At 41.0% G+C, this 23,862-nt stretch overlaps 4 protein-coding genes across 10 annotated transcripts in view; 1 reads left to right on the forward strand and 3 right to left on the reverse strand.

The window, feature by feature from the left end:
• Positions 1 to 23,862, forward strand: part of tk1 (thymidine kinase 1, soluble) — a 35,989-nt gene that overhangs the window by 3,333 nt on the left and 8,794 nt on the right. Inside the window, exons 8-9 of one of the 3 annotated variants that reach the window (XR_004616639.1) lie at positions 4,510 to 4,521; positions 23,473 to 23,791. The exons of 1 other annotated variant lie outside the window; for it this stretch is intronic. The gene's annotated coding sequence lies outside the window, so the exon portion shown is untranslated. Of the gene's footprint in view, positions 1 to 4,509; positions 4,524 to 11,967; positions 11,995 to 23,472; positions 23,792 to 23,862 lie in introns of those variants that run through there. One more of the 3 variants, XR_004616645.1, reaches the window with a different exon arrangement.
• On the reverse strand, positions 1,014 to 12,633 carry syngr2b (synaptogyrin 2b). Its single transcript, XM_034612412.1, has 4 exons — positions 12,340 to 12,633; positions 8,837 to 9,074; positions 5,430 to 5,566; positions 1,014 to 3,204 (listed from the first exon to the last, which is right to left on the reverse strand). Exons 1-4 carry the CDS (start codon positions 12,448 to 12,450, stop codon positions 2,944 to 2,946), a joined length of 747 nt encoding a protein of 248 aa, XP_034468303.1. The 5' UTR covers positions 12,451 to 12,633; the 3' UTR covers positions 1,014 to 2,943.
• Positions 13,789 to 18,188, reverse strand: si:dkey-93h22.7 (platelet endothelial cell adhesion molecule). Of its 2 annotated transcripts, none has more exons than XM_034611802.1 (12): positions 18,032 to 18,188; positions 17,915 to 17,941; positions 17,671 to 17,797; positions 17,418 to 17,590; positions 16,316 to 16,466; positions 15,699 to 15,803; positions 15,349 to 15,623; positions 14,955 to 15,260; positions 14,777 to 14,875; positions 14,651 to 14,700; positions 14,447 to 14,512; positions 13,789 to 14,358 (listed from the first exon to the last, which is right to left on the reverse strand). In XM_034611802.1, exons 1-12 carry the CDS (start codon positions 18,108 to 18,110, stop codon positions 14,326 to 14,328), a joined length of 1,491 nt encoding a protein of 496 aa, XP_034467693.1. In that variant the 5' UTR covers positions 18,111 to 18,188; the 3' UTR covers positions 13,789 to 14,325. The 2 variants fall into 2 exon arrangements, with proteins under 2 accessions (XP_034467693.1, XP_034467609.1); XM_034611718.1 differs by having other exon boundaries at positions 16,316 to 16,502; positions 18,032 to 18,187.
• Positions 18,976 to 23,507, reverse strand: LOC117777241 (Fc receptor-like protein 5). Of its 4 annotated transcripts, none has more exons than XM_034612169.1 (11): positions 23,360 to 23,507; positions 23,242 to 23,268; positions 22,752 to 23,033; positions 22,358 to 22,483; positions 20,921 to 21,193; positions 20,480 to 20,812; positions 20,209 to 20,262; positions 20,008 to 20,118; positions 19,878 to 19,902; positions 19,696 to 19,787; positions 18,976 to 19,268 (listed from the first exon to the last, which is right to left on the reverse strand). In XM_034612169.1, exons 1-10 carry the CDS (start codon positions 23,397 to 23,399, stop codon positions 19,712 to 19,714), a joined length of 1,347 nt encoding a protein of 448 aa, XP_034468060.1. In that variant the 5' UTR covers positions 23,400 to 23,507; the 3' UTR covers positions 18,976 to 19,268; positions 19,696 to 19,711. The 4 variants fall into 4 exon arrangements, with proteins under 4 accessions (XP_034468060.1, XP_034467819.1, XP_034467972.1 ...); XM_034611928.1 differs by having other exon boundaries at positions 22,358 to 22,654; XM_034612005.1 differs by lacking the exon at positions 18,976 to 19,268 and adding an exon at positions 19,311 to 19,642 and having other exon boundaries at positions 19,679 to 19,787; positions 22,358 to 22,654.

The raw sequence follows: 23,862 nt of genomic DNA on the forward strand, positions 1-23,862 counted from the left end.
CAGTGGTATTGAGTTTTATCAGCTCAGTTTGTTTCTTATGTATTTGGTGTCAAACAGTGTTGACCTACTTTTTCTGTGTTTTATTACTTTATTGATGGGGATGTGCACTTGAAAAACGTGGGGAAAAAATGCATGAACCAGCTAATATTTCACTGACGTAGGCTTCACTACAATAGAATCAACATCTGAAATATTTATGCAATTTAACCTTCTTTAACTAGAGGTTTCCTGGTGACTAAAGTTATAATTTATTTTATCTTAAAAATGTATGTGCTGCCATCATTTATTATGAATTTGTGGAAAAGTCTGTTTCACTATATATGGCTGACCAGGAGCAGTACAACAGTAAAATTTATGGTTTCGAAACAGTTGAAATGCTCTTCTACACAAATTTATTAAAAGTAAGTGTTTTGACTGTTTCCCTTCAGTGATGTGTAATCCAAAGCCCTCACATGCTACAGAGGACCAAAATAACCTGTTAAAATCCTGGAAGGCTGTACTATATATAACCTGTAGTAGAGATAAAGTCAAAAATATTTGTCTATGGTCTCACTATGTCCGAACATCCTGTGAGTGATTTTATTCTATAAACAAAATGATTTGAAGAAAGTCATGCTCCTTACACCAACAGATAATGGCAACATCACAACTTCGGTGATTAAGAAAAACCCAGAAGGGACTTTGAGAGTGCGTAGCTGCACCTTGGTTAAACACTGTATCCTGCCATATTGGAGAAAGGGATACAGAATTCCTGGATCAGCCTGATTATCCGGATTCTCTCAAAAATGTAAGGTTTATCTTGGGTCATGTTTCTCCCCTCTACAAACTTTCATGGAAAAACACTTCAGTAGTTTTTACATAATCCTGACAGAGGCTAACAAATGGCCGCTCTTTGGAGGAGGTGTCGTATCAAGCTGAGATCATGTGAATAATAAGACAAGTTCCTGTCTTCTCACATCTATATTTAGTTACAATATAACTAAATCTACAAAAAAATCAACAGTTAACTTGGCAAGCTCATTGTAAATTTAATGTGGGCTCATGAGTCAACATCCTCATTACCATTACAATAGTGTGCAGGAAGATGCTGGAGACAGAAAGTCCAAAGGAACAATTTTTTAAAATTCATGATCAGTTGAGTTATTCAATACGAGCAGTGGTCTAACATTAATACAAGTTTTCACACAATAGTTTTAACTTGATTTTCCAGAGCATGAAATCAAGCAAAAGAAAATCACTCGAGTGCAGCTGTTTAACTGAAATATAACAGTGTCAGTATTTGATCACGGGACAGTTTGCTCTCATTCACTTTCATTTCCCCAAAAAAACTTGAGTTCAGTTTTCTCCTTCAGATACAAAAGACAAATCATCAGCAGTGTTAATCATACATTGTGGGTTCAGTGGGTTATGCACTGCAGGTGGGTCAAAACATATAATCAGTTTTTTTAATGATTGCAAATGACAATGTCAAGTTTGATGAATATAATCACATTCAATTTGTGGTATAGCATCAGATATATGGTCTCAGACAATGGTGTCATGTCTGAAGTCAGCCTACACCTCCACAACAACCTTGGAACAATAAAAGAAACTGATCTCAGGCCAATTATTATCTGTCACTTCAACTGAGCTACGACAGCCGGAAGGCGGTTGAGGTGTCAAACTGATAAACACCACTGAGTGGCACAAAGGAAACCAGGACAGCTGTGTGATTCTCACTGTCGCAGGCTAAAGTGTTAATCTGTCATCTTCAAAGACACACACGCTGCAGTCTGCCTCCAACAGCTCGGACTAGGTGTGTAAACAGGACATATCATGTCACTGAGACCTTGGAGCAGGTGTGAGGTCAAACTACTCATACAGAAGAAGAAGAAGCATTGTTACTAGTGGTTAATGAATGACTTCAGAAATAGGACATGCTCAGTGGATAAACTTGTTCAATAAGTGCATGGTTATCTACATTCCCCTCCCTCCTCACTATCTGAACGTTAGCTGCAGGTTTAAAGAGCAACGTTGACTACGCACGTCCAATGAATGACTCTGCAGTTTGGCAAGTTTAACACATTAAGGCCATTAAAGCCATCGTCACAGCTCAGGAAATGGGGGGTTTCCAACGTTGTTTTCCTGTCATCATCAACCTGAAGATTGTTTTTAAACCAGTATCAGTTGAGATGGTGAACACTAATGTTTTTACTGCAGTACAAAGATTATTTAACCCCTAAAACTTTGTTTCAAAAGGTGTTTTATGGTGATATGGCTAACTGCAAAATCCAACCATAGCCCACAATCACAGGACATTTGGCTTTATAAAGGTTGTTTCCCACTGTACTATTTAATTTTACATCCTAAACTATTAACAGCCTCGAGATACTCTAACTGCACTGAGGGGGAAAATAAATCCACTAAACTAAATAAGAAAGTAAATCGCACATACAACCGTAAAAATGGCAGCTTTGCATAGCGACAATTATGTACAAATGCACATTCTCAGGTTCCAACAGAGAGTAAGGTGTAAACACATTACGTGCTTTTTTTCTTCCACTCTGACTGGAGCTTCATAAAGTCACATGATGTGACCTTTGACCTCCCGGGTACATTCCATCATCCCTCTCCCCTTCAGGATCGGCCCATTTGAGGTAAGAGTTGCATCTTTGCACAGAGGTCTAAAGATAGATTGCTTAATCATCGTCAGCACTAATCTCGACACTCCTGTCTGACGTATCAAGATCCGACCGCAGACCGTTGGAAGTAAACCGCAGTGTCCCACATCTGTGACTCGCAGTTGCACTGCTCAGGTTCTCACATCTGAGAACAACAAATTTAATAAATCAAACGTAAAACCACATCAATATGATACAGCTCCGTGTCTGTGCAGTGCAAATCCAATCACTCTATCCACAGATGAGTGGGGACACCACCTCGCCCGCGTCAGCTCCCTTTGCCTCAGTAGTTGGGTGGCTGGTAGCCCACGTCTCCTTGCGGCTGAGGGTTCGAGGCGAAGGGAGGCGGCTGGTGCATGTCGGGCATGCTGCTGGGATAGGCTGCGTAACTGGTAGGGGTGTAGGTGGTGGGGTTGTAGGTGGTGGGGGGGTAGGTCGGAGGGTAAGCGGTGTGGTGATCTGATGGCGGCTCTGCGTGGTTCGGGAGGGTAACTTCAGTGACACCACGGCGGAAACGAACCAGCCCGTAGTAGGCTAGGATTCCCTGCACAGTGAGATGAGAAATGTAAAGGTCAGTCCAGGTCCATTGAAAGATTATGCATCGTTTTGATAAATCACTTTGACTTCACACTAATGCTGAGGATGTTTTAAAAATTTGGACAATAGGGTAATCTTTTTCTTGTTCATCTATTATTGGAAGAGTGCAAAAGCTACAGAGCATGGAAGTCTATGGCTCAACTTTAAAACAGTCTCTTGCAATAAAATGTCTCTGCTGACACAAAAGAGTCAAACGTTAGACGTCCCTTCCAGCACTTAAACGCACCAACCTGGAGAACCTTGTACCATCAGTGACTTCAGCTGTGTTACCAGGCAAAGGTTTGACATTAAACACAACACAATAAGTAGGGCTGCAACAATTCATCAGCGATCGACTCATAAATTCATCACCAACTATTTTGATTTTCAATTAATTGGTTTAGGTGTTGTCTTTTTTTTAAGAAAAATTCAAAATTGTCTGATTTCAGCTTTATAAATGTGAATATTTTCTGGTTTCTTTTCTCCTCTGTTGACAGTAAAGTGAATATCTTGGGTTTGTGGACATCTTAGGGTTTCCAGAAATTGTTGTGGACCACACAACGAAAATAATCAACAGATTAATCAATGATAAAAATAATAATTAATTTCAGCCCTAAATGTCACAATCTCAAGCAGGTTTTAGGTGAGTTTCCTGCAAGAACTGCAGTTAATGGCAGCTTTAAATGAGTAATAATAATAATGAATTATATTTATGTGGCACCTTTCATGCCACTCAAAGTGCTTCACAAAAAGGTAAAAGCATAAAATCAGTTAGACGTGCATGAAACAATAAAAAAAAAAAAATATAATAAAAGAATAAAAGACAGAGAGTCACTGCAAAACCAGAGACAATAAAATGATATGACCAATAAAATAGGATCGAGTCCACTAAGGTTGGTAGAACAGTCTGGTAAAACACAAGGTTCCTGGTGTCAGGGAAAGCCAGAGTGATTGTTGTGAGTTGATCCTTAGCAGAGTCTGATTGTCAGGTACGCAGTGGGAGAGGGTTCCATAGTTTTGGGGCATCGGCACTTAAGACTGATTCAGCAAGTTTAACCTCTGTCAACACCTGAGAGATCAGCGTTAAGTTTGTCTGTTCGCACGTGGTATTACAACACGTCCTGAATGTGTCTCCTGTGACCACTTATGATCAAGTCTCTCGTCACCGCTCTATATGCAAATAATCACATATGTCATAAGTGGTCATTAAGACCAAATTACATTGTTTTAAACCAGTCTGAGTTTAATGATGCGTCCGATGTAAGTGTTTGCATGTGTCTGTGTGACGCTAGAGCGAGCGAGAGAGAGGAGTCAGGAGGGGCTGAATGAATGAATGCACAGCTCGGATTTTACCCATTTAAGAAAAGTGTCAATGTGGTGATCAGTGTCGATATTATGGCTACAAACAAATCAATGTATGGACACTGAGAAGAGTTAAAATACATTTATACTGTAGCGGGTCAGAGACTTCAGCTGAGGAGATGGTTCTTCATATGTGGCCCGGGACGTTTTTGCATTCACACTTGAAAAATAATGTGGCCACATATGTCCCAGCAGGAAGCCAGTCTGAACAGGGTGTTTGCCATTCTGACTATGTTTGATGCCATTTCACTAAGAGCTTTAAAATCCAATGAAAGAACATTGAAACCGATCCTATAGGATACAGGCAGCCGGTGTAGAGAGGTGAGTACTGGAGTGATATGGTCAGTAGTACTGTCTTGGGGAGGCCAGTTAGCAGGACGTTACAGTAATCTAATCATGAGAAGATAAAGGCATGAGTCAGTTTGATACAGATAAAGCTTAACTCCCGAGGTAATTCTAAGTTGGAAATTGGCGGCTTTGTAATATTATCAACATGGTTTTTGAAGCTAAGGTCTGAGTCAAGAGTAACCCAGAGACCTTTCACTGCTGGATACACTTGTGAGGCAGGATTACCCAGATGATTAATGGTTTTCTCTCTTTTCAAAATGGATCTTATCAGAAAAAGTTTGGTTTTATCTTCATTGGAGGTAAAACTGAAGCTAATTTATAAACTTCATTGGCAAAAAGCACCACTAGTTATCTCCTAAGTGTCAGATCTTAGTCCGGGCAACAATCATATTATTAAACTTCTTACTCCAGCTGTCGCTCAGTGTTGAAGTGACATGGTAACATTTCAGCTGTTTTAATAAAAACACAGACAGTCCTGCTCACCCAGGTGGCGATGGAGAAGAATGAGAAGGCAATGGTGGCGTGTGCAGCATCGCGGGGGATACCGCTGTCATCATGAGTGCGACCCCACTGATTGGCCAACAGGCAGAAACACACGAACCACAGGAAGGCCCACACCCCTAGAAAACACAGAGATGACGCAGAATGAATGATCATTTTTCCACACTGTGTGAAACAACATCACAAGCACTGAAAATGATATGAAAATTAATTCAACTACACAAAGGAAGAAAAACGTCGACAGAACAAAAAGGTCTCTCCTGTCACCATCTGCTCGAATGACCACAAGCTGTTTCACAAACTACCACTTCTTTGTTTTCCTTGATGAATGGATGACTGTGATTTGCCTGTTTGCATTTTAGCAGAATCTGTGAGGTTGTTCTACCCCCCCCCCCCCCCACCCCCCCCCCCACCCTGCTGCTTGCTCCTCTACTGTACGCTTCGAGGAATAATAGGCCCTACATTTTGTGTTATGTCAGGAACACAGGCAGGCGGTCTGTCCCACATTACACCAACAATCAGAGGCTTTCTGTACGAAGAGGCTCACATTTACAGTAAATGAGAAAAGTAAAACTCAGATGGGGAACTTATGAGGAGAAACAACCATTCAGAGGCTTAAGAACGGTTAATAATGCTGTGGAGAAAAAAATGGGATTAGAAGATACTGCCCTCTCATGACTTTCATCCTTTAAAAGCTTCTCTGGGGTAAAATCAACATTTGCGTCTCTCACACAAATAAAAACTGAGTGTCCTGAGAATATTTTACTACCAGCCACTGTGTCTGCAAGCCCTTTTTAGTACTACCACCATGCTTACTTCTATTATTTCTGCACTAAGAAGCATTTTCTTTTAGACATAGTCATCTTAAGTGTGGGTAACACATTATCAAACATTTGGCAATAGGCTTTCAGCATACATAGATTAACAGTGCCTTTTAGTTTTAGTTTTAAAATGGCATTTACAAGGGAAACCATCTCTATCCAGACGAGCTTTCACCAATGCCAGGAAAGGTAAATGTATTTGTAAAGCACATATCATACTACTGGCAACTCAAATTGCTTAATAAAGTACAACCAAAAGCAAGCAAGCAGAGACAATCCAAGGACACACAATAAAGCAAATAAATAAACAAACTTTCAGACATCTTAGTAGTAACAATAATAACAATAACAATAATAATTATAATAATTATAAAAATGTAAGTCTTGTGATTACACTTATGATTACAAGGTGTTTATAGTCTCAGATCTTCTGGTATTTTAGCATAGTGGTTAATAGCAGCTTTGTCGTATTTAGTCTTAACCCTCAGAACAGCCAATAATTGCAAACCAGTTGACCTAAGTGGTCTACAACATTTATACTGGTTCAGGAGATCAAACAAATATTTTTAACCTAGGTCGTTCAGTGATTTATAAACCAGCAGAATCATTTTAAAGTCAATTCTTTCAGAGATAGGAAACCAGTGAGGTGATCTGAGAACTGGTCAAGCTTATTTTGGTTCTTCATACGGCAGCAGTATTCTGGTACGGCTGGAGCTGTCCGACCTGCAAACCATTGCAGCAATCCAGCCTGCTGGAGATAAATGGAATTACAAATTTCTACAGATTGAGTTTTGACATCAAGTCTATGATCCCTGCCATATTTCTGAGATGGGAGAAGTCTGATTTTGTTATTGAGCTAATGTGATTTCTGAAATTAGGGTTTGAATTGAGGATAACAACATGGTGTCAAGCTTGATTTTAGATTTTTCAATGACAGGCTGTTAAAGTCAGGAGAGAGTCTGAGTATTTCTTCCAGCAACAAAGAGAATAACTTCGATTTGTCCTCATTTAACTGCAGTAAATTTTGAAGCATCCAGGTATTAACGTGTTTCATGCACTTTAATAAGGAATTCAATGAGCTATAGTTGTTTGGTGGCCCAGTGTTTCATCTGCATACATGTGATAAGAAATCATACCATCTTGAATCATATTGGCTAATTGAGGCGTATTAAGATTGAACAACAGAGGTCTAAGAATCGACCCTTGCGGCACTCCACACGTTATTGGGAGACGCTCTGATAGGCATCTAGCACATAATACAAAGTAGTCTCTGTCATGGATGTAGGACTTGAACCAGTTCAGGACACATTCAGAAAGACCCACACAGTGCGCCAGTCTGTTTTTTAATACACTGTGATCAACTGTATCAAAAGCAACAAGGAGGTTTAGTAGCACGAGGACAGAGATTGAAGTCATTCAAAACCTTGATAAGAGCAGTCTCATACTGTGGTGGGGTCAAAATACAGACTGGCAAATGTCTTTACAGAAAGAAATGACTTAAAACAGCATTGTCAATGATTTTAGTGATAGGTGACCGGTTTAGTATGGGCCTATTATTACTCAGAACGGAAGGATGCAGATTTTATTTTTTTTAAAGGGTTTACTGACTGAGGCTTTCATGGCTTTCCGGGAAAACTCCTGATAGTAAAGAACTATTGACTATCTGCAGCACATCTGTTGTCAGGCAACAAAACCTTGGAGAAATCTGCGGGCAGCAGATCAAGACAGTACAGGAGGATTTAAGATGTGAAACAATCTCTTCTAGTGATACAAGTTTTATGGCATCAAAATGAGGCATTTTACAAGACTTTCTAGTTGTTTGCTAACCTTACTAGAGGCGTATTCAGACATGAACAATGTTTGCCTTTCACATATAATGAACGCAGCAGGAGATGCATTCACAACAACAGGAAAATGTCTGGAACATTTAGATGAGGTGTGGCACCAGAGTAGCGCGAGCAGGAGGCAGGACATGACCTATACATTTAGCTGGGAAAACACAGGGTTTTCATTTACAACACATCAAAACCAGCATCTGCTCTTCTCATCAAAATCTGTTGAATCTTAACATCCTTCTAAGTTGTGTTCTTTGTCTGCGTCTTCTACGTTTATGGCACCTTTTTCATCGTGAAATTGGTTTTATTTTCAGTTTTGCATTTATCTCGTGTTCAAAACATCATAATTTTTACTGGGGGGCGGGCAGGAAAAGTTCGGGAAATTGTCCGGAGCAACTAACTTCGACATTTGTGTTCTCACATACAGATCCTCCAGAAAATGTAAGGAAAATGTCTTAAGTGCGTGTCTGAAAGCAGCTTAGGTAAGGTCAGGTGTGTACTAACTTCACAAGATGCAAGCTGTAAAACCAAAACAATGAGCTAAAAGAAGCTAAAACAGTGCACAGCTGTAAGTTACTGCAGAATTGGTAATCATTTCATGAAGGCTTGTCACTATGAGTGGCACCTTTCAGACGACACATGGTAATTTGATCCATTGCTAATATAAAAATAGAGATTATGCTAGTTTTGAGTAGTTTTAATGTTAGTTTTAAACAATAGAGTTTTTGCTCACCTGAGAATCCCAGGTCGGCCATGACAGCGTACTTCCTCTCCTGTGCATTGCTCATGAAAGGCAAGTAAACATCTAACACCAGGAAGGCCACGCAGGCCAGGAAGGCCATCACCCCAATGGCAACAGCATACTGACATGCCGAGTTATTCTGGTTGAACATGCACTTTGCCTCGGCACTTAGGGGACTGTTGATGTATCCCTCTGTTGTGATGCAGCCAAACACCACCATGGCAAATATCTACATCCAAACACAGAGAGGAGGAAGGTGGCAATTAATGTAATGTGAAGGAATATGAGATTTATTTCAAATTTTTAAACCATCAATGATTTGCAAAGACTCAACTATCTCAGTTAGAGGTGCATTTCGCAGTTTACTTCAAGTTTATCCATTAACTTCTCACTGCATACCGTACATTATTCCTCACCAAATGTTAAAACTAAATGTTTTGAGTCTGAATTACAGCCTTTCAGGCAACTATATGTTTCCTGAACAATATGAAAATCTACAATCAGACTTATCAAACAGATAATCGACTTTATTTTGTGTCAAGCTCACATCATTGTCCTCATTTCAGTTCAAGGAATGATTTGGTAAACTCTTCCTTGGTGGTGCATTCACAGACACCTGGACATTTGGAATTTGAGTCTGCTTTCAAAAGACTTTGCAATCAAGACAACAGCCGCCCAAATGGAAAACAAAAGAGGGCGATCTAAACATTAATATCCTTAAAATGAATCACAACATGACAAAATAAGCAAACCTCCCCAGGTTTAGTTTGTGTCTACTTTGAGTAACATTTAGAGAAGACATAACTATAGTCATCAGACTAAAATTATGTGAGAAAATATTCTGTCAACAACAGAATCCGGTTGATTATGCGAAACAGCTTCATTGCAGATAAACCAGATAGGATGAACGTAAAGTTTTCTAACTTCACTCTGCACCATAGACTGTTTATAAAAAGCTTTGCACACAACATCCAACACACAAACAATTGTAGAAGTATATTGTAGAACTGTTTGAGGAGGAGTCACTAATGATGAGGAATAATTCTGAAGTAACGCAATAACACAGACAGCACATTCCAAACAGGCAGTTTGGAATGGAAAACAATTTCACAAACACCTGTATCCATTTCTACTTTAAATCCAACATAGAGTATTAAGCAACGTCGCCCACAGTCTTTTCTTGTTGCTGACTCTTGAAACACCCTCAAGTTCTCGTTTTCAGAAATCGAAGAGCGTTAACTGCTGCCAGGTCCCTCTGAGCGTCCCGTGGTCTGTTACTGTCTGCTCTGGTTACCCACCTAACCATGTGACCTACTTCTGAGTGCAGCTGCCTGCCATGTGATTCTGGAGATGCCACCACGTCCCTAACAACACTCATAATGAGATCTGGGAGGAGGATAGACAGGGACTGTTTAACGCGTGGGAAGGAGGCGAGGCCGTAATCCTGCGAGACAAAAGGTAAATGGACTTGAGCAGGAGAGACGTTGAGGGACGTGAACACGGGGACTTCCAAAACACGAGACAAAAGTGAGATGGGGACTGTTAGAGGAGCAGATGGATGTCGCTTGACATAAATACACAGATGGAAAGTGTTGAGTGACAGATGTCAAATAAACGACTAAATGTCCCATGTGAACAAAAAGTATATTGTTTCGGTTAATGTTACGAATCTCTGCCTGAAATAATGGTGTCTTGTATTTACACATAAACTAAAACCACCAGATCTGCATTTACTACAGTCAAGATAGCTGAAGAATATGAGATGCCTATTCCTAGAACAAGACTCTTCCTTGTTCTGGGAACGGGTGTGGTGCATTGTGGGACATGTAGGCGGGGTTACAGAGCAAACAAAGTTTTCTTTTACTGAAGGTGCTTGGTCAATGAAGCAAGAATAAAAGCACCAGAGATGGATGGCATACGAGGCGAATATTTGATGGGTTGGACACAGCTGCAAAGTATGTGTGTGTGTGTATATATATGTGCTTGTATGTGTGTGTGTAAAAGAGAGAGAGAGAGGGAGAAAGAGAGACCCACACACAAACACATTCTCCAAGAGTAAGAGAGGGTCAGCGAGGGAAGGTATCACCAGACTCTGTTTACTAGAGACAGATATCTAATCTCTCTTTAATACACACACACACACACACACACACTCACACACACACACACACACACACACACACACACCCGTGCATGCATATAAACAACTGTTGTGGCAACCGAGGGCACATTCTGTCCTCAGTCTTTATCCACCCCAGTGTTCAGGTTAAGCCGTGTTTTTCCCTCACTCTGACCCTGCAGAACTTTAGCCAGAGGCCTAAAAAATGGTTTACGCCTCAAGAGAAGACCTGTAAATCAACCGTCCTCACAGCGATCCTCCTGTAACAAAATGAAAGCAGTAAAACTCCCATTAAATGAGGTTCCTAATAGTTTCATTTCACCAAGGAGGCAGCCAAGGACAGATAGTCTAATCCTTCAGTGTGTGAGCTCAGAAACACGCAGAGCCTCACTATATGTGATGCCACAACCTGTCTGGCTGAGTTTCATTTTACACATAGCATATCAATGTCCTCACCACATAATATAAATTTGTGCCATTTGATTTACCTAGCAACAGGTGATCCGCCGTGTGCAGAATCTTCCCCTGGGACGTGGGTACCCCTCTCTATGCAAATACCACTTCTAACTAACATGTCTATATTCATTTTGAAAACATTAAATTATAAAATTATAAACAACTGACTTTACAAGAGTCATAATATAAAGTCAATAAAAAAGTTAACTGCTGCTTGGAAGCACAGCAACAGAGTAAAGACAACAATGGATTATTATACAGCCTTTATTCAACTGGTAAGCCTCCAGTGTGTGTGTGTTCCTGTGCTTATATATTTGTGACAGTTTTTTTATTTTATTTTAAGCAAATGAGGACATTTTGGGAAAGTGAGGACATTTTGACCAGTCCTCACTTTTTCAATAGGCTGTTTGAGGGTTAAGACTGTGTTTTAGGGTTAGAATTAGGTTTAGGTTTATGTAAAGCATTTAGTCTGGATGGTTAAGGTCAGGGTAAGGGGCTAGGGAATGTATTGTGCTAATGAGGGCCCTCACAGATAGAAGTAGAGACTTGTGTGTGTGTGTGTGTGTGTGTGTGTTTCCTGTCTTTTGTCTTCTGACAACAGCAGTGTTGACCTGTGCTGTCACCGAGCTGCTGTCATACACCAGCTGCACGCAACATGACGCCCCCCGTGGAGACGCTGCAGATAGTAGCCCGTTGTTCTGGCCAACACGGATCAAAATAAACATGTGTATAAATGCTGTATATGTATAAATGATACATATATAAATATATTTATATATGATGTATCCGCTCCACAGAGTCAGTCAGAGGGCTCCTCGCCAAACGCACCTGTTCCCAGGCCACGTTGAATGTCCCCTTCCTCCCCTCACACCGCGGAACACATGAACACACTCCCTCCTCCAGCGGCAGCGGCACTCACCCAGCTCAGCAGCCGCACTATGGTCTGCGGCTGTCGGACAAACTTGTTCAAGTCGAAGCCTCCTCCTGCGAGCGAAGCCCCGTACACAGTTGCACCGCCCGCGTCTTCCATGTCTCTCCCGGTTCAGCGGCAGTTCCTCCGGAGCCCACAGTGTGCTCTGACCTGGCCTCACAGCACGGCACGACACGACACGGCACGGCGGCTGAACTGGAACTAAAGTGAGCTGAGACAGAGTCGCTGCTGTCGCCACCTCCTGCAGACGAGGACGCGTCGAGCCAGTGGGACAGGAGCTGCGCGCCAGCGGCTGCGCGTCAGAGGGGCGGATATCAGCAGCCAGGGGACACGGTCATGTTCGATTCCACTCAATTCAGTTTTATTTGAATAAATCACAACATTCATTTTCTTTAAGAACTTTATTTCGTATTTGGCTCCAGTTTCTGTCCCACAACCCTGAAAGGCTCAGTGTGTGGAATCTAGGGACATCTAGTGGTGAAGTTGTATGTTTCAGCTGAATACCCCTCACCTCACCCTCCCTTCCAAACATGAGAAGAGAGAAAGAGAACCTGTGGTAGCCTTCAGTTGTGATAAAAACCCAAAAGGTGTTTAGTTTGTCTAGTTTGGAAGACTGTAAAAAACATGGTGACCTCCATAGAGAGGACTCGCTCCAGATGTAAATGTAAAGTATTTAAATATAAAGGGCCCATTCTAGGGTAAAGGAAACAACAATTTGTACAGTTTAGATGAAACTCACTAGTAAAAACATCGCTATAGGATTATTTTATATTCAATTGATACCAATAGATCCCTTTCACCTAAATCTTACACACTGAACCTTTAAAGGATAAGCGCTATAGATGATGCATGGATGGATGGATGGGCTTTACAAAGAAAGGTTGAGACTATACAATATTAAAGAAACCCAACAGTTCACACAAAGAGCAAGCACTGTCAGCAGCCAAACCCAATACAATTGAAGTAAATGGTGACCACTTCTTTAAACGCAAAAAAAGAACAGAAAAAAATAAATAAAATGCCTCCATACTGCTCCTGTGGTGTCATCCAAACATGGGTTCGGCTGCAAAGCTGTTTACCCCTGAAACTCCAAAAGTGTTTTGTAGACTCAAACACATCACCCACCCCTCCATCGGCATAGTGGTGAGTAGATAATGAATGAATTTTAATTTTGGGGGGGAACTATCCCTTTAACAGGAAGGAATCTTCAACATAACAAGACTCATGTGGGTGACCATGTGCCTCGACCGGTTGGCGGAAGTGGGGGAGAGAGGAGAGGTGGTTGGGAAGGAGGGGGGCAGATGAGGGGAGAGATCATTTGGCGGAGCCAGTTTCCGTCCATCATAAGGCAAACATGTGGAGACAAACAAGCAATCACACTCACTGTTGGAGCCATCATATAGTTTTTGTTCGTTTGATTTCATTTTTGAGCAGTACTCTGGTGACCATATGTATTAACAGAACATTGCCAAAGGAAGTGCATATAGCTAAGATCAAGTGTGGAGTATGTGGCGTGTGGTTACATTGTGTTAAACTGAAATTGCTAATGGAAACTGGACTGTGATTAACTGAAGTACAGACTGCTTCTTACCTGTGTGAAGGTGAATACAATAATGAGGATTAGCAACGTTAACAGTGTTGTGATGTCAATAAATGGGTCCCAACCTAACCCAAATCTACCTACCTATGTTTTGGACTGTTGGTGAATGTGTGGTAAACATGTAAACTCCACACAGAAAGACGACGTTCGGGAATTTTAAACCCGGAAACCTTCTCACTGTGAGGCAACAGTGCTAACCCCCGCGTTGCCCTTGTTTAAAGATAAACAATATAAATGTTGGTACATTGAGCAGACATGAAGCATCACGAGCAGGGGTTTATTTAACCACAGCAGTGTGATTATATGGAGCAAATGACAAGTCCTCAGGGCGCCTCAAACGTTTCATCCTCCAACGTCTTCTTCTGTTCTGCAATTTAGGGCCATTCATCTGCAGAGGCCTCAGATGTCTGAAGAGTGCAGGAGACATGAGACTTTGATTTGTTTATGTAACTGACATGACTGGCTGATGGATTTCATTGGTTAATCTGGTCTCACCTGATCAAATTCACCCCCTCTGGCTGATCTCACCACACCTGCATCCTCACCGTACTCACGCAGATCCTAAGAGAAGAGAGCACTGTCATGGTTTAAAACATAAAACACAACGGAAATAGAACACTATGCTGTGAAAATTGCTCTTGTGGGAGTAAATGAATGGTTGAAGCTTTGAATGATGCAGATACAAAAAGAGTGACGAACCAGCTCGCCTTCGTAGGCAACTACCCTTCTCTCCATCTCCAGACCCCTATCTCCAGAAGCAAATGAGAAGGATCAACACCAGAAAAAAACAGAACTCTAAAATGTTGGAGAAATCTGTGATCTTACTGTACACCACTCCAATACAACAGACGGACACCAGGAGAATCAAAGCTGTGAAACAACCAAAGACAACTGCCACTACATAGACAGGGGGACGGTTCAGCACTGGAGGAGCAGGAAGAAGAAGAATTAACGCAGTAATCACTGGTGACAAAGATGTTTTACATTAATGAATCAACTGTACCTTCTTTATCCAAATATTGCTCCCAACTGCTTATTGCAGTAGTGTTGTCAAAGCTGTCAGACACTTGGCAGTGATACGTCCCAGCGCTGCTCCTCCCCACAGACAGCAGGAGTATTGACTGTTCTGGCGGCTGGTCGACCACGTAGTAGAAACTTCCTTTGTCATGGAGAAGGGTTTTGTTGAGGAACCACTGGTAACGTGGATGAGATCCCTTTGCCACCTTGCAGTACAACCTCAGGCCAATCACAGCAAAGTTTTCTCCAATGTCGGAGTCGTAGTGCATGGTCACAGGCCCGCCAACTGAGACTGAAGGACACATCATAGATTTGATAATTACTAAAAAGTCATCTGTATCATAGCTTCATGTCTGCGATTTCAAACAATGCCATCATACCAACTTCCAAGGGCACCCACTGACTGTGAGCAACCTGGGCTCCGTTGTCCGCGTTGCACTGGAGCTCTCCCGAGTACTGATCCAAGACAAGTGGTAACTTAAATATGGCCCTCCTGTTATCACTCGTCACATTGGCAACCAGCTCTGTCCTGTTGTAGAGTGAAAAGGTGACAGGCAGGGTCCCAATCGTCGACTCACATGTGACCACAGCAGAGTAGTTGTAGGAATCCTCCTTCAGCACAGTGAAGGAGATATCAGGGGCTGACACCACATCTGAGGGAGCAGGACGTGAGAGGATGTTTTCTTCTTCATAGTCGCTATAGTTATACGGTATAAAGCTAAATAGTAGATCGACTGTGATTTCAACATCAGGACTTGTGGAGGTTGAGAAGACTGTTTGGTTGTAGTAGTTGGTAGCCATGCATGTGTAATAGCCGATGTTTTCTGAAGTGGTTCTGAGGAAGACACCGATTATTATTATTTCAGTAAAATGCAGATTGCATCAAATCATTTATTTAAACCAAACTTGCTTGAAAAAATTAGCATTTTAACAAACATCAGTGTTATTAGAACTACCTAAAATAACAAAAAACATCTTTGTGAAAAAAAAATTGCCTTTGCAGTTTGGTCAATGTCGACTAACATGGATGAGGCAGGGTTTATGACCTATACAGTATATCAGCCAGCAACCAGCGGGAGATCTAGAGGCTTTGGCTTCACTTTTGGGGAGCAGTCCTGTCGTCCATCTTCATATACATATATCCACAAGCTACTCAAAATCACCATAGCAACCACAGGGCAACATCCCACCAACCACTTGGTACCTCCCAAAAATAGTTTAGAAGAGTGATCAAATAATCAAATACATTTTTCTGACTGCTCACAACAACATGGACAGTGTCACAGCAACCACTCGGGGACACAGCAGCAGCTGTCCATGGAGTGTACGAATGGGTTTTCCACTGACCTGGAGATGAAGAGACTGTTATCTGAGAGATGAAGACTAGGAGACGGAGAGATGGGCTGACCATTCTGCTGCCATTTATAGGACACGTGGTTTCCAGCAGTAATTTCACAGAGCAGCTCCAGATTCTCGTCCTCCGACAACTCTACTTGACCTGAACCAACAAAAATCTGTGCCTCCTTTACTCCCTCTGCAGGACAAGCACAGCAGCACAATGAGATCAAGCTCTTATTTCAAATCAACTCTAATAGTTATTTTAAAAACTGTGTTGACCGATATCGTAACTGTCATCTGCTGCCATTTTCAGGTCAAAATTTCCACTCCAAATAATACTAATAATATGCCTCAACTGTACAGTTTTCACCTTACACCTTGTATCAACATGCCTTTTGAGCAGTGCTGGAGGAGATAGACAAACATTTGGCTTAAGTCAAATGATTATTTTCTCTGTGTATAGTTATTTATGTTAATGTTATGTTAAATCATATTAATGTTAAATTTTACATTTTACGTTATTATTGTTGCATTAATGCTGCTTTTGCTGTTGTTACAATATTTATTGTCTCTATTTACATGCTTATATTTTTCTATATTTTTAGGCTATACGTTTAAATATGTATATATGTATATGTATTTATAGATATATATGACGTTTTTTTAAAGTATTAAAATAACTTCTACTTTTTTAGCTTAGCCTATTCCCTAATGCAACATTCACTACATCATTACTGTATATTTTAATACAACAATAATACAGACTATCAAATATAATTTTTAAAATAATGGTGCAGATGATGCAACTGAAAACCATCGTAGTGTCTGAATCAATTTCATTTGTTTTTCTTCACCAGTGATACATGTGAACATGTAATGTAATGCAGTGTACAGTGTACAGTACAGATATTTTCTGATATGTGTAGTGGAGTTAAAGTGAACAGTAACCAAAAATAAATCTACTTATGTAAAGTAAACATACATGAAAAATGTACTGAAGTACAGTAACTTGTTACATCCCACTACTCTTTTTGAGAAATGTGTTTCTCACTGTGTTGAGTGTTGACACACCTTAATGTGCACAGTGATCTCAGGTAACAAATAGACTCACCAACCACCCTCAGGTGGTGTGTTCTGCTGACAGTGGGCATGGTGTGAGAGTTGTTCTGTGCTCTGGCCAAACACTCCAGGTTGCCCTCATGGGACAGTTTGATGAGCAGGGTGAAGGTTCCAGCTTCCCCAGACAGGGAGGTAGACTCACCCAACCGCTTGTCATTATCCTTGCTAGAAGAGGTCAATAGTAAAAGGGTTTTATATTAATTTTAATACAGTGGTTCATTTTGGAATACAGTATTATTACTCACTTGTATAACTGCAGCAGGACAGATTCATTCTTTGGGTGGTTTGGCATTACACATTTGAATACTACAATTTCTCCCAGCAAAGCCTCTGAAGGGCCAAACAGCTGTGGAATCCCCAGAAATGTCTGATCTATTAAAAACAAATAAACAAATCAAAATTTCACAAACACTCAAATGCTTTATAGGGTTCTAAACTCATATTTTCTATTAATTGACTGTGCACACAGAATCCATAAAACTAACTTACTGCTGTCCGTTCTGCAGTAGCATAACCCTGCAGAGAGGAAGAAGAAATAAAGAAAATGCTAAAGTCTCAAACTGAGATACTGTATTGCGTACTGTTGTGTGGTTTGTGTTAGCTCACCCAGCGTGACCACGAGGAGGGAAGCAAACATTCTCAAAGAAAAATGACTGACTTTCATACAACTACTGACTTCCAACATGATTTTGCTACACTGTAGTGCATCAGGTTTTTCCAGTTTTTAACCGAGGGTTTACGCACCGTGGATAAACACACGCACACACACACACACACTTAGAAACATGTGCGAATAACTGATAGCAATACACTACCCCTCCCTCCTCTCATGTCTTAACTGTTAAACTGTTCTATTTTGAACTAGAAACACGGCATTGCGATTGAATGTGTCCGCCAACCAAGGCAGTTACAGTCTAGATGCACTTTTTCCCAGGTTCATATGAGGTCAGACCGACAGTGACCTTTGACCTTTAGTCACTGAAATTTCATCAGTTCATCTATGAGGCCAAATGATAACTGTTTGAAGGTCCTCAAAGGCAGACTTGGGATATCATGTGCAAGAGGCCAAAACATGTTTGTGAGGCCACTGTGACCTTTGACCTTTGAAGTGAACTTTTGTGCCAAATTTGAGAGGAATCTCTTGAGGCGTTCAGAAGATGTGTTCACGGGGCAAAAAATAGTTTTCTGAGGTCGCAGTGACCTTGATCTTTGATGTCAGGTCATCCTTGAGTCCAAGAGAATGTTTGGGCCAGATGTAATGAAATTCATTATGTGTGTATCTGAAACATCACGTTCACAAGAACATGATGTCACGTGACCTCTGACCTTTGATCAACAAAATCTAATCAGTTCATCGTTGAGTCCAAATGAGCAATTGTATCAAATTTGAAATATTTCCCTCAAGGCTATCTTGAGATATGATGTTCACAAGAATGGGACACACAACCCAAAAACATAATGCCTCATGCCGCTGGCTGTCGCCGGTGCAGATGCATAAAAATGTGAATATTAAGCCTGACTCATTTTGAAGTGATGTAGTCAAGCATTCATTTTGTTTCACTGGTTTCATAAAAACACAACAACATTTAGAAGTAAACCTTTTATTGGAATAAAAAAAACGTGACAGTATTCAGTGGTTATGCTGAAAAACAGAATCTCTCTCTGTGTTTTTAACTGAATGTTCTACCAGTCTCTTATAAGTAACTTTACAGGTCGGGAAAAGTATCAAATGCAGTAAAGAACAAGTTGCAATATTCAAATGAAATATTTGCATGAAGTGATGGATGTGATGATTTGAGAGGTGCGGGATCTTCATGCTGTGTCATACTGTGATCTCTATGGTCTGAAACAGGGAGACACAAATAATTATATCATTATATTAGTACCTGGTCTGTTTGTCATAACACAAAGTTGTTTTTATCTTAATGCTCCTGAGGGAGAGGATTGAAAGAATTGCTCCATTAAAAGCTAAAAAAATTAAAAAATTGTGGTGCTCTTAAAACGTCTTAATTGAATAATGCTTTATTTCATGGGTCCATATATACAAAATCAGGAGAATAGTCGATTGGGATAAATAGTCAGAAATGTTTAACTGTTTAAATGTTAAATGTTCTCTCAATTAAATTAAAATGTTTCAGTATATGAAAACCAAACACATAAAATAACTTCAAAATCTTCACTTTAGTGTGAATTTCTTAGACCTGTTGAGAAGAGTCAGTTCACTGATTTAAAATCATTGTGTTTATGTGCTGTCGTGACAGCCTGTATACCTGACTCAGGACACAGTCAGTCTGCAGAGGAGATCCCGACCTGCTTGTCTCCCGACTGGGACGAGGGTGCAGTCAGAGGAAGTGGATCTGAACTGACATGAGAAGGTACAAACATGGTTTATCGGGTTGGTTTTAATCACAGAAACGGTAAACTTTCTAAGGTCCATTGGGATAAAGCTTACTTGGTCGCAGCAATGTGGGCATGAGCTGAAAAAGAAGTCAGAGGTGGAGATATAGGGATATTTTAAATAGTGAATTATATAGTGAAAATGGTGTATAGAGAATGTATCCTTCACACATACACACACACACCTTGGTTGTGGTCAAACATCCTGTAAACACAGGCCACACCAACTGCCAACATGAGCAAAAGGAAGCAGCAGAACGCTATGGTGATGATCTCTGTCGGGTTCATGAAAGCCTCTGTGAAGGAGAAGGGACATGAACAGTGAGCCATGACGTACTGTGGTGTCAGCATGGGAGTCATTTAAATATACAACATGTGCTGTTTACTTGGTGCTGTTTCAGTGGAAGATGTTGCTGGAGGCATGGAGTTAAGGATCCTATCTGATTGAAAGTAAAAAATATATGATAGAGTGCAGAGGCCCCCCACACAGAAGGCATTTATGAAAAGACATGCATTATAGGAATAGTTTGACATTTGGGGTTATATCCTATTTTGCCATCTTGTCAAGAGCTAGATGAGAAAACCGATGCTTCCCTCGTGTGTGTGGTATGTTACACTACAGTCTTATTACTTTCATTTGAGTTATGATCTTCTTACCTGTGACTCGGACCAGCACATCTCCACTCTCCACCCAGGGCCCGGAGTCATCATAGCTGTTCCTGACCCTGCAGCGGTAATACCCAGACTCCTCTGAGGTGAGCTTAGTGAGGACGAGTGTCTGTCTACGGTTGGCGAGGGCAACGTGAGTCAGGTCATCCTGAGACTGGACGTCCAGATTTGTCTCAGAGGGAAGGACAGAGTTATTCAAGAGCCAGGAGATTTGAGGAAAGGTTCCTCTGCTGACCACACACCTCAGCCTGGCGGCGGAAGGCTTGGAGTCGGCTCTGTAGAGATATTCCACCTCCGCTGTCACGTCGCCTCCAACTGGGACTGAGTGAACGTGGAGGAGAGAAGAACATTCATGAGGAGGACGGAAATTAGAGGAAGGGAATGACAGACACATCACACATCTCCTTCACATGTCTGTATAGCTCATACCCACTTCCAGAGTCACAGGTTCACTCATCAACTCCTGCATCTCAGTTTTCACCCAGCATCGCGCCACGCCCATGTCCATCCCGGGTACCATGGCAACAAGGAACCAGACAGTGAGGGATTCGTTCGCTGTGAGGGATCCCACCTCTTTGTCATCTACTGAGAGAGAAAAGTTGACCGGATGGCTCCCTCTGGTTGACCAGCAGGTTATGTTGCCTTGGTAACCGTCTCCCTCTTTGAAGATGGAGAAGGAGATGTTTGGCTTTGATACATAAGCTGGTGGAGGCAAAACGACAATCAATCAAATTTTATTTGTATAGCCCATATTCACAAATCACAATTTGTCTCATAGGGCTTTAACAAGGTGTGACATCCTCTGTTCTTAACCCTCAACAAGAGTCAGGAAAAACTACCAAAAAATAACTTTTAATCATGACTGTATGGCCAAAAGTATGTGGACAGCGATTGTATACTTATTATTTACATGTTGTTTATCATAGTTTGGGCAACGCTTTATATCCAATGAAGCTTTCTCTTAATGCTACAGATATTTTAGACTATAACAGAGGTTCCTTTCCTGTTTCATCATGGCATTGCTCTCATGAATCCAGGTCCATGAAGAAAAGTTTTTTCTTTAGTATGGTGTGGTAACTGGCTGCACTGGGCCTTGACCTCAACTCCATACAACTCCTTTGGGATGAACTGGACTGTGAGGGAGACAGTTTCACCCAACTTCAGTCCTGAATGGGAAATACATTCCTGCAGCCAGGTTCAACACTTTTTTACAGAAGTCCTCCCTTGAAAAGTGAGCCATACTTTGGCAGTATTTTGAATCCACATGATTTTGGAAAAAAGATGATTCTCAATTGTCCATATAGTTATGGCCACAAAGTGTATTTTCAAAAAGAAGTTATGCAATAACTTTGGTCTAAAGGCTCCATGTGGTAATAAAACTCTGCCCTTTGTTGTGGCTGCATGGTTAAGACAGTTGTGTTTCCATTTAAACTACAGTGACAATGCTAACATGCTAATACAGTCTTAACCATTATCACATTTGGGTTCAGCATGTTGGCATACTTCTGTTTGCCATCAGTGCTAATCACGAAGCTCAATCGAGGCTGATGGGAATGTTGGAGCTATTTGGTCATAAAGCAAATTAAAATTAAGTTCAAATTAATAATTGTAATGACCATCGACCAACATGGTTAAAAACTACCATGAACCAGAATGACCCTCAGAAGAGCTCATACCTCCGCCAAGGCAGAACATAATCATTTTTTGTCATAAAACCTTTTCCTAAACAGTGGAAAATAGAGATTTTATTGCATATAATAAGAAAAGAAAAAAATTCAGAATCGTCCCAGGCCCAGACCCCATCCTTCCACCCAGTACTAAGTCGTCTATATCCTCTGTTACCTTAATATTTCTGTAGATATGTACCTTTGACTGTCACCTTGACCTCGGTGCTGCTTGAAAACCTTGTGTTGTCCTGAACCATGGACCAGGCCATGCAGGAGTAGTGCCCAGCATGCTCTGGAGTGGCCTGCTCCATCACCAGCTCATTACCAGTGAGGTGGAAAAGAGGAGAGGTAGAAGATGTTAGTGCCTTCCTGTTGAAAAACCAGGTGTAGGACAGGTGGGAGCCCCTTGTGACGTTGCATTTTAGGATGATGCGTGACCCCTCGTATGCGACTGGGGGGAAAGGTTCAGCGGTCACTCTGGTATTTGATGCTGGAACTATAGATGAGAGGGAATGGCAGATGGTTAGGGAGGAAAGGAAGAAGTTACATTTGGGAATATTTCTTCTTTCTAACAACGAATGTGTGGTACTCACTGACAACACTCAGCGTGATGATGTTGCTGACTCCTGTGCCTCCTTCAGTCGTTGCCTTGCAGTGGTACGACCCCTCTGATGTTGCAGCGACCTTCAGGAAGAATGGTGCAGATTGGTCTCCTTGGAGATCGATGCCTGTGGCGATTGGGATACCACCATCTCTCATCAGCTGGTAGGTGACTGGTGGAGAGGAGTCAGGTGCAGTACATCGGAAAGCCACCCTCGAGTTGAGGTAGGCCATGTGAGGGCCGGTCAGAACTGGGCGAGGAGAAACTGATCCACCTAAAGAAAGATATGAAGTAGTAGAAATAGTTTGGCTATAGACCTCTGAAATACCTGTAACACATTTTAATAAAATAAATGACAAGTAAAGTCACTGAAGCATTTTTATTAGACCTACAATTACCAAGCTTCTGAACCACTATGGTTATTGTACATAAAGACAAATAAAAGATCTCAGAAAACTGAGCTCAATATCTCAAGCACTTACTTATCTTGATGAACAAACTTGCCAGAGCTGAAACAAAATCAACAACATGTTGCAGTAATAATATTAGAATATTAATATTAAATTATTTATTTTTGTTGTAATTTTAAATAAAACTTACCCAAAAGAGGCAACAAATAAAGAGTCTGTAGATTCTTCATAACACTGCTGAGTATTTATCTTTGACATGGTTTCTCTAGCTTGGTTGTGTATAAGTGTATCTGCATGCGTGACTCTGTGTGTGTTTGCGTGTGTGTGTCAGGGTTAGGGGTGTTACACATGTGTTGCTAATAGATAACATATTAGGCCGCGTATTTGGCATCATTTTAACGATCTGTGCGATGCACAATAACAACAACACAAATAGTCGTTTTTTTGGAAAGCACAAACCACACAGGTTTTAATGAGCATTGTATCTGAAAAACATTCACACAAAGTGACACTTAAGAACATTTTACAATTTTACAACCTTTGTTTATACTCAAGAAAAGATTGAGGGACAACCCTAAATTACAATGACATCAAGTTAAATTACAGAGACAGCAAAAGAGGAGGAAAAAAGCAACAACAACAACAACAACGGGGACATACTGATAAACTATTTCAAGTAAAAGCCAGTAAACA

This window comes from Hippoglossus hippoglossus, chromosome 1 (genome assembly GCF_009819705.1).
Source record: "Hippoglossus hippoglossus isolate fHipHip1 chromosome 1, fHipHip1.pri, whole genome shotgun sequence".
NCBI classification, from domain to species: Eukaryota; Metazoa; Chordata; class Actinopteri; order Pleuronectiformes; family Pleuronectidae; genus Hippoglossus; species Hippoglossus hippoglossus.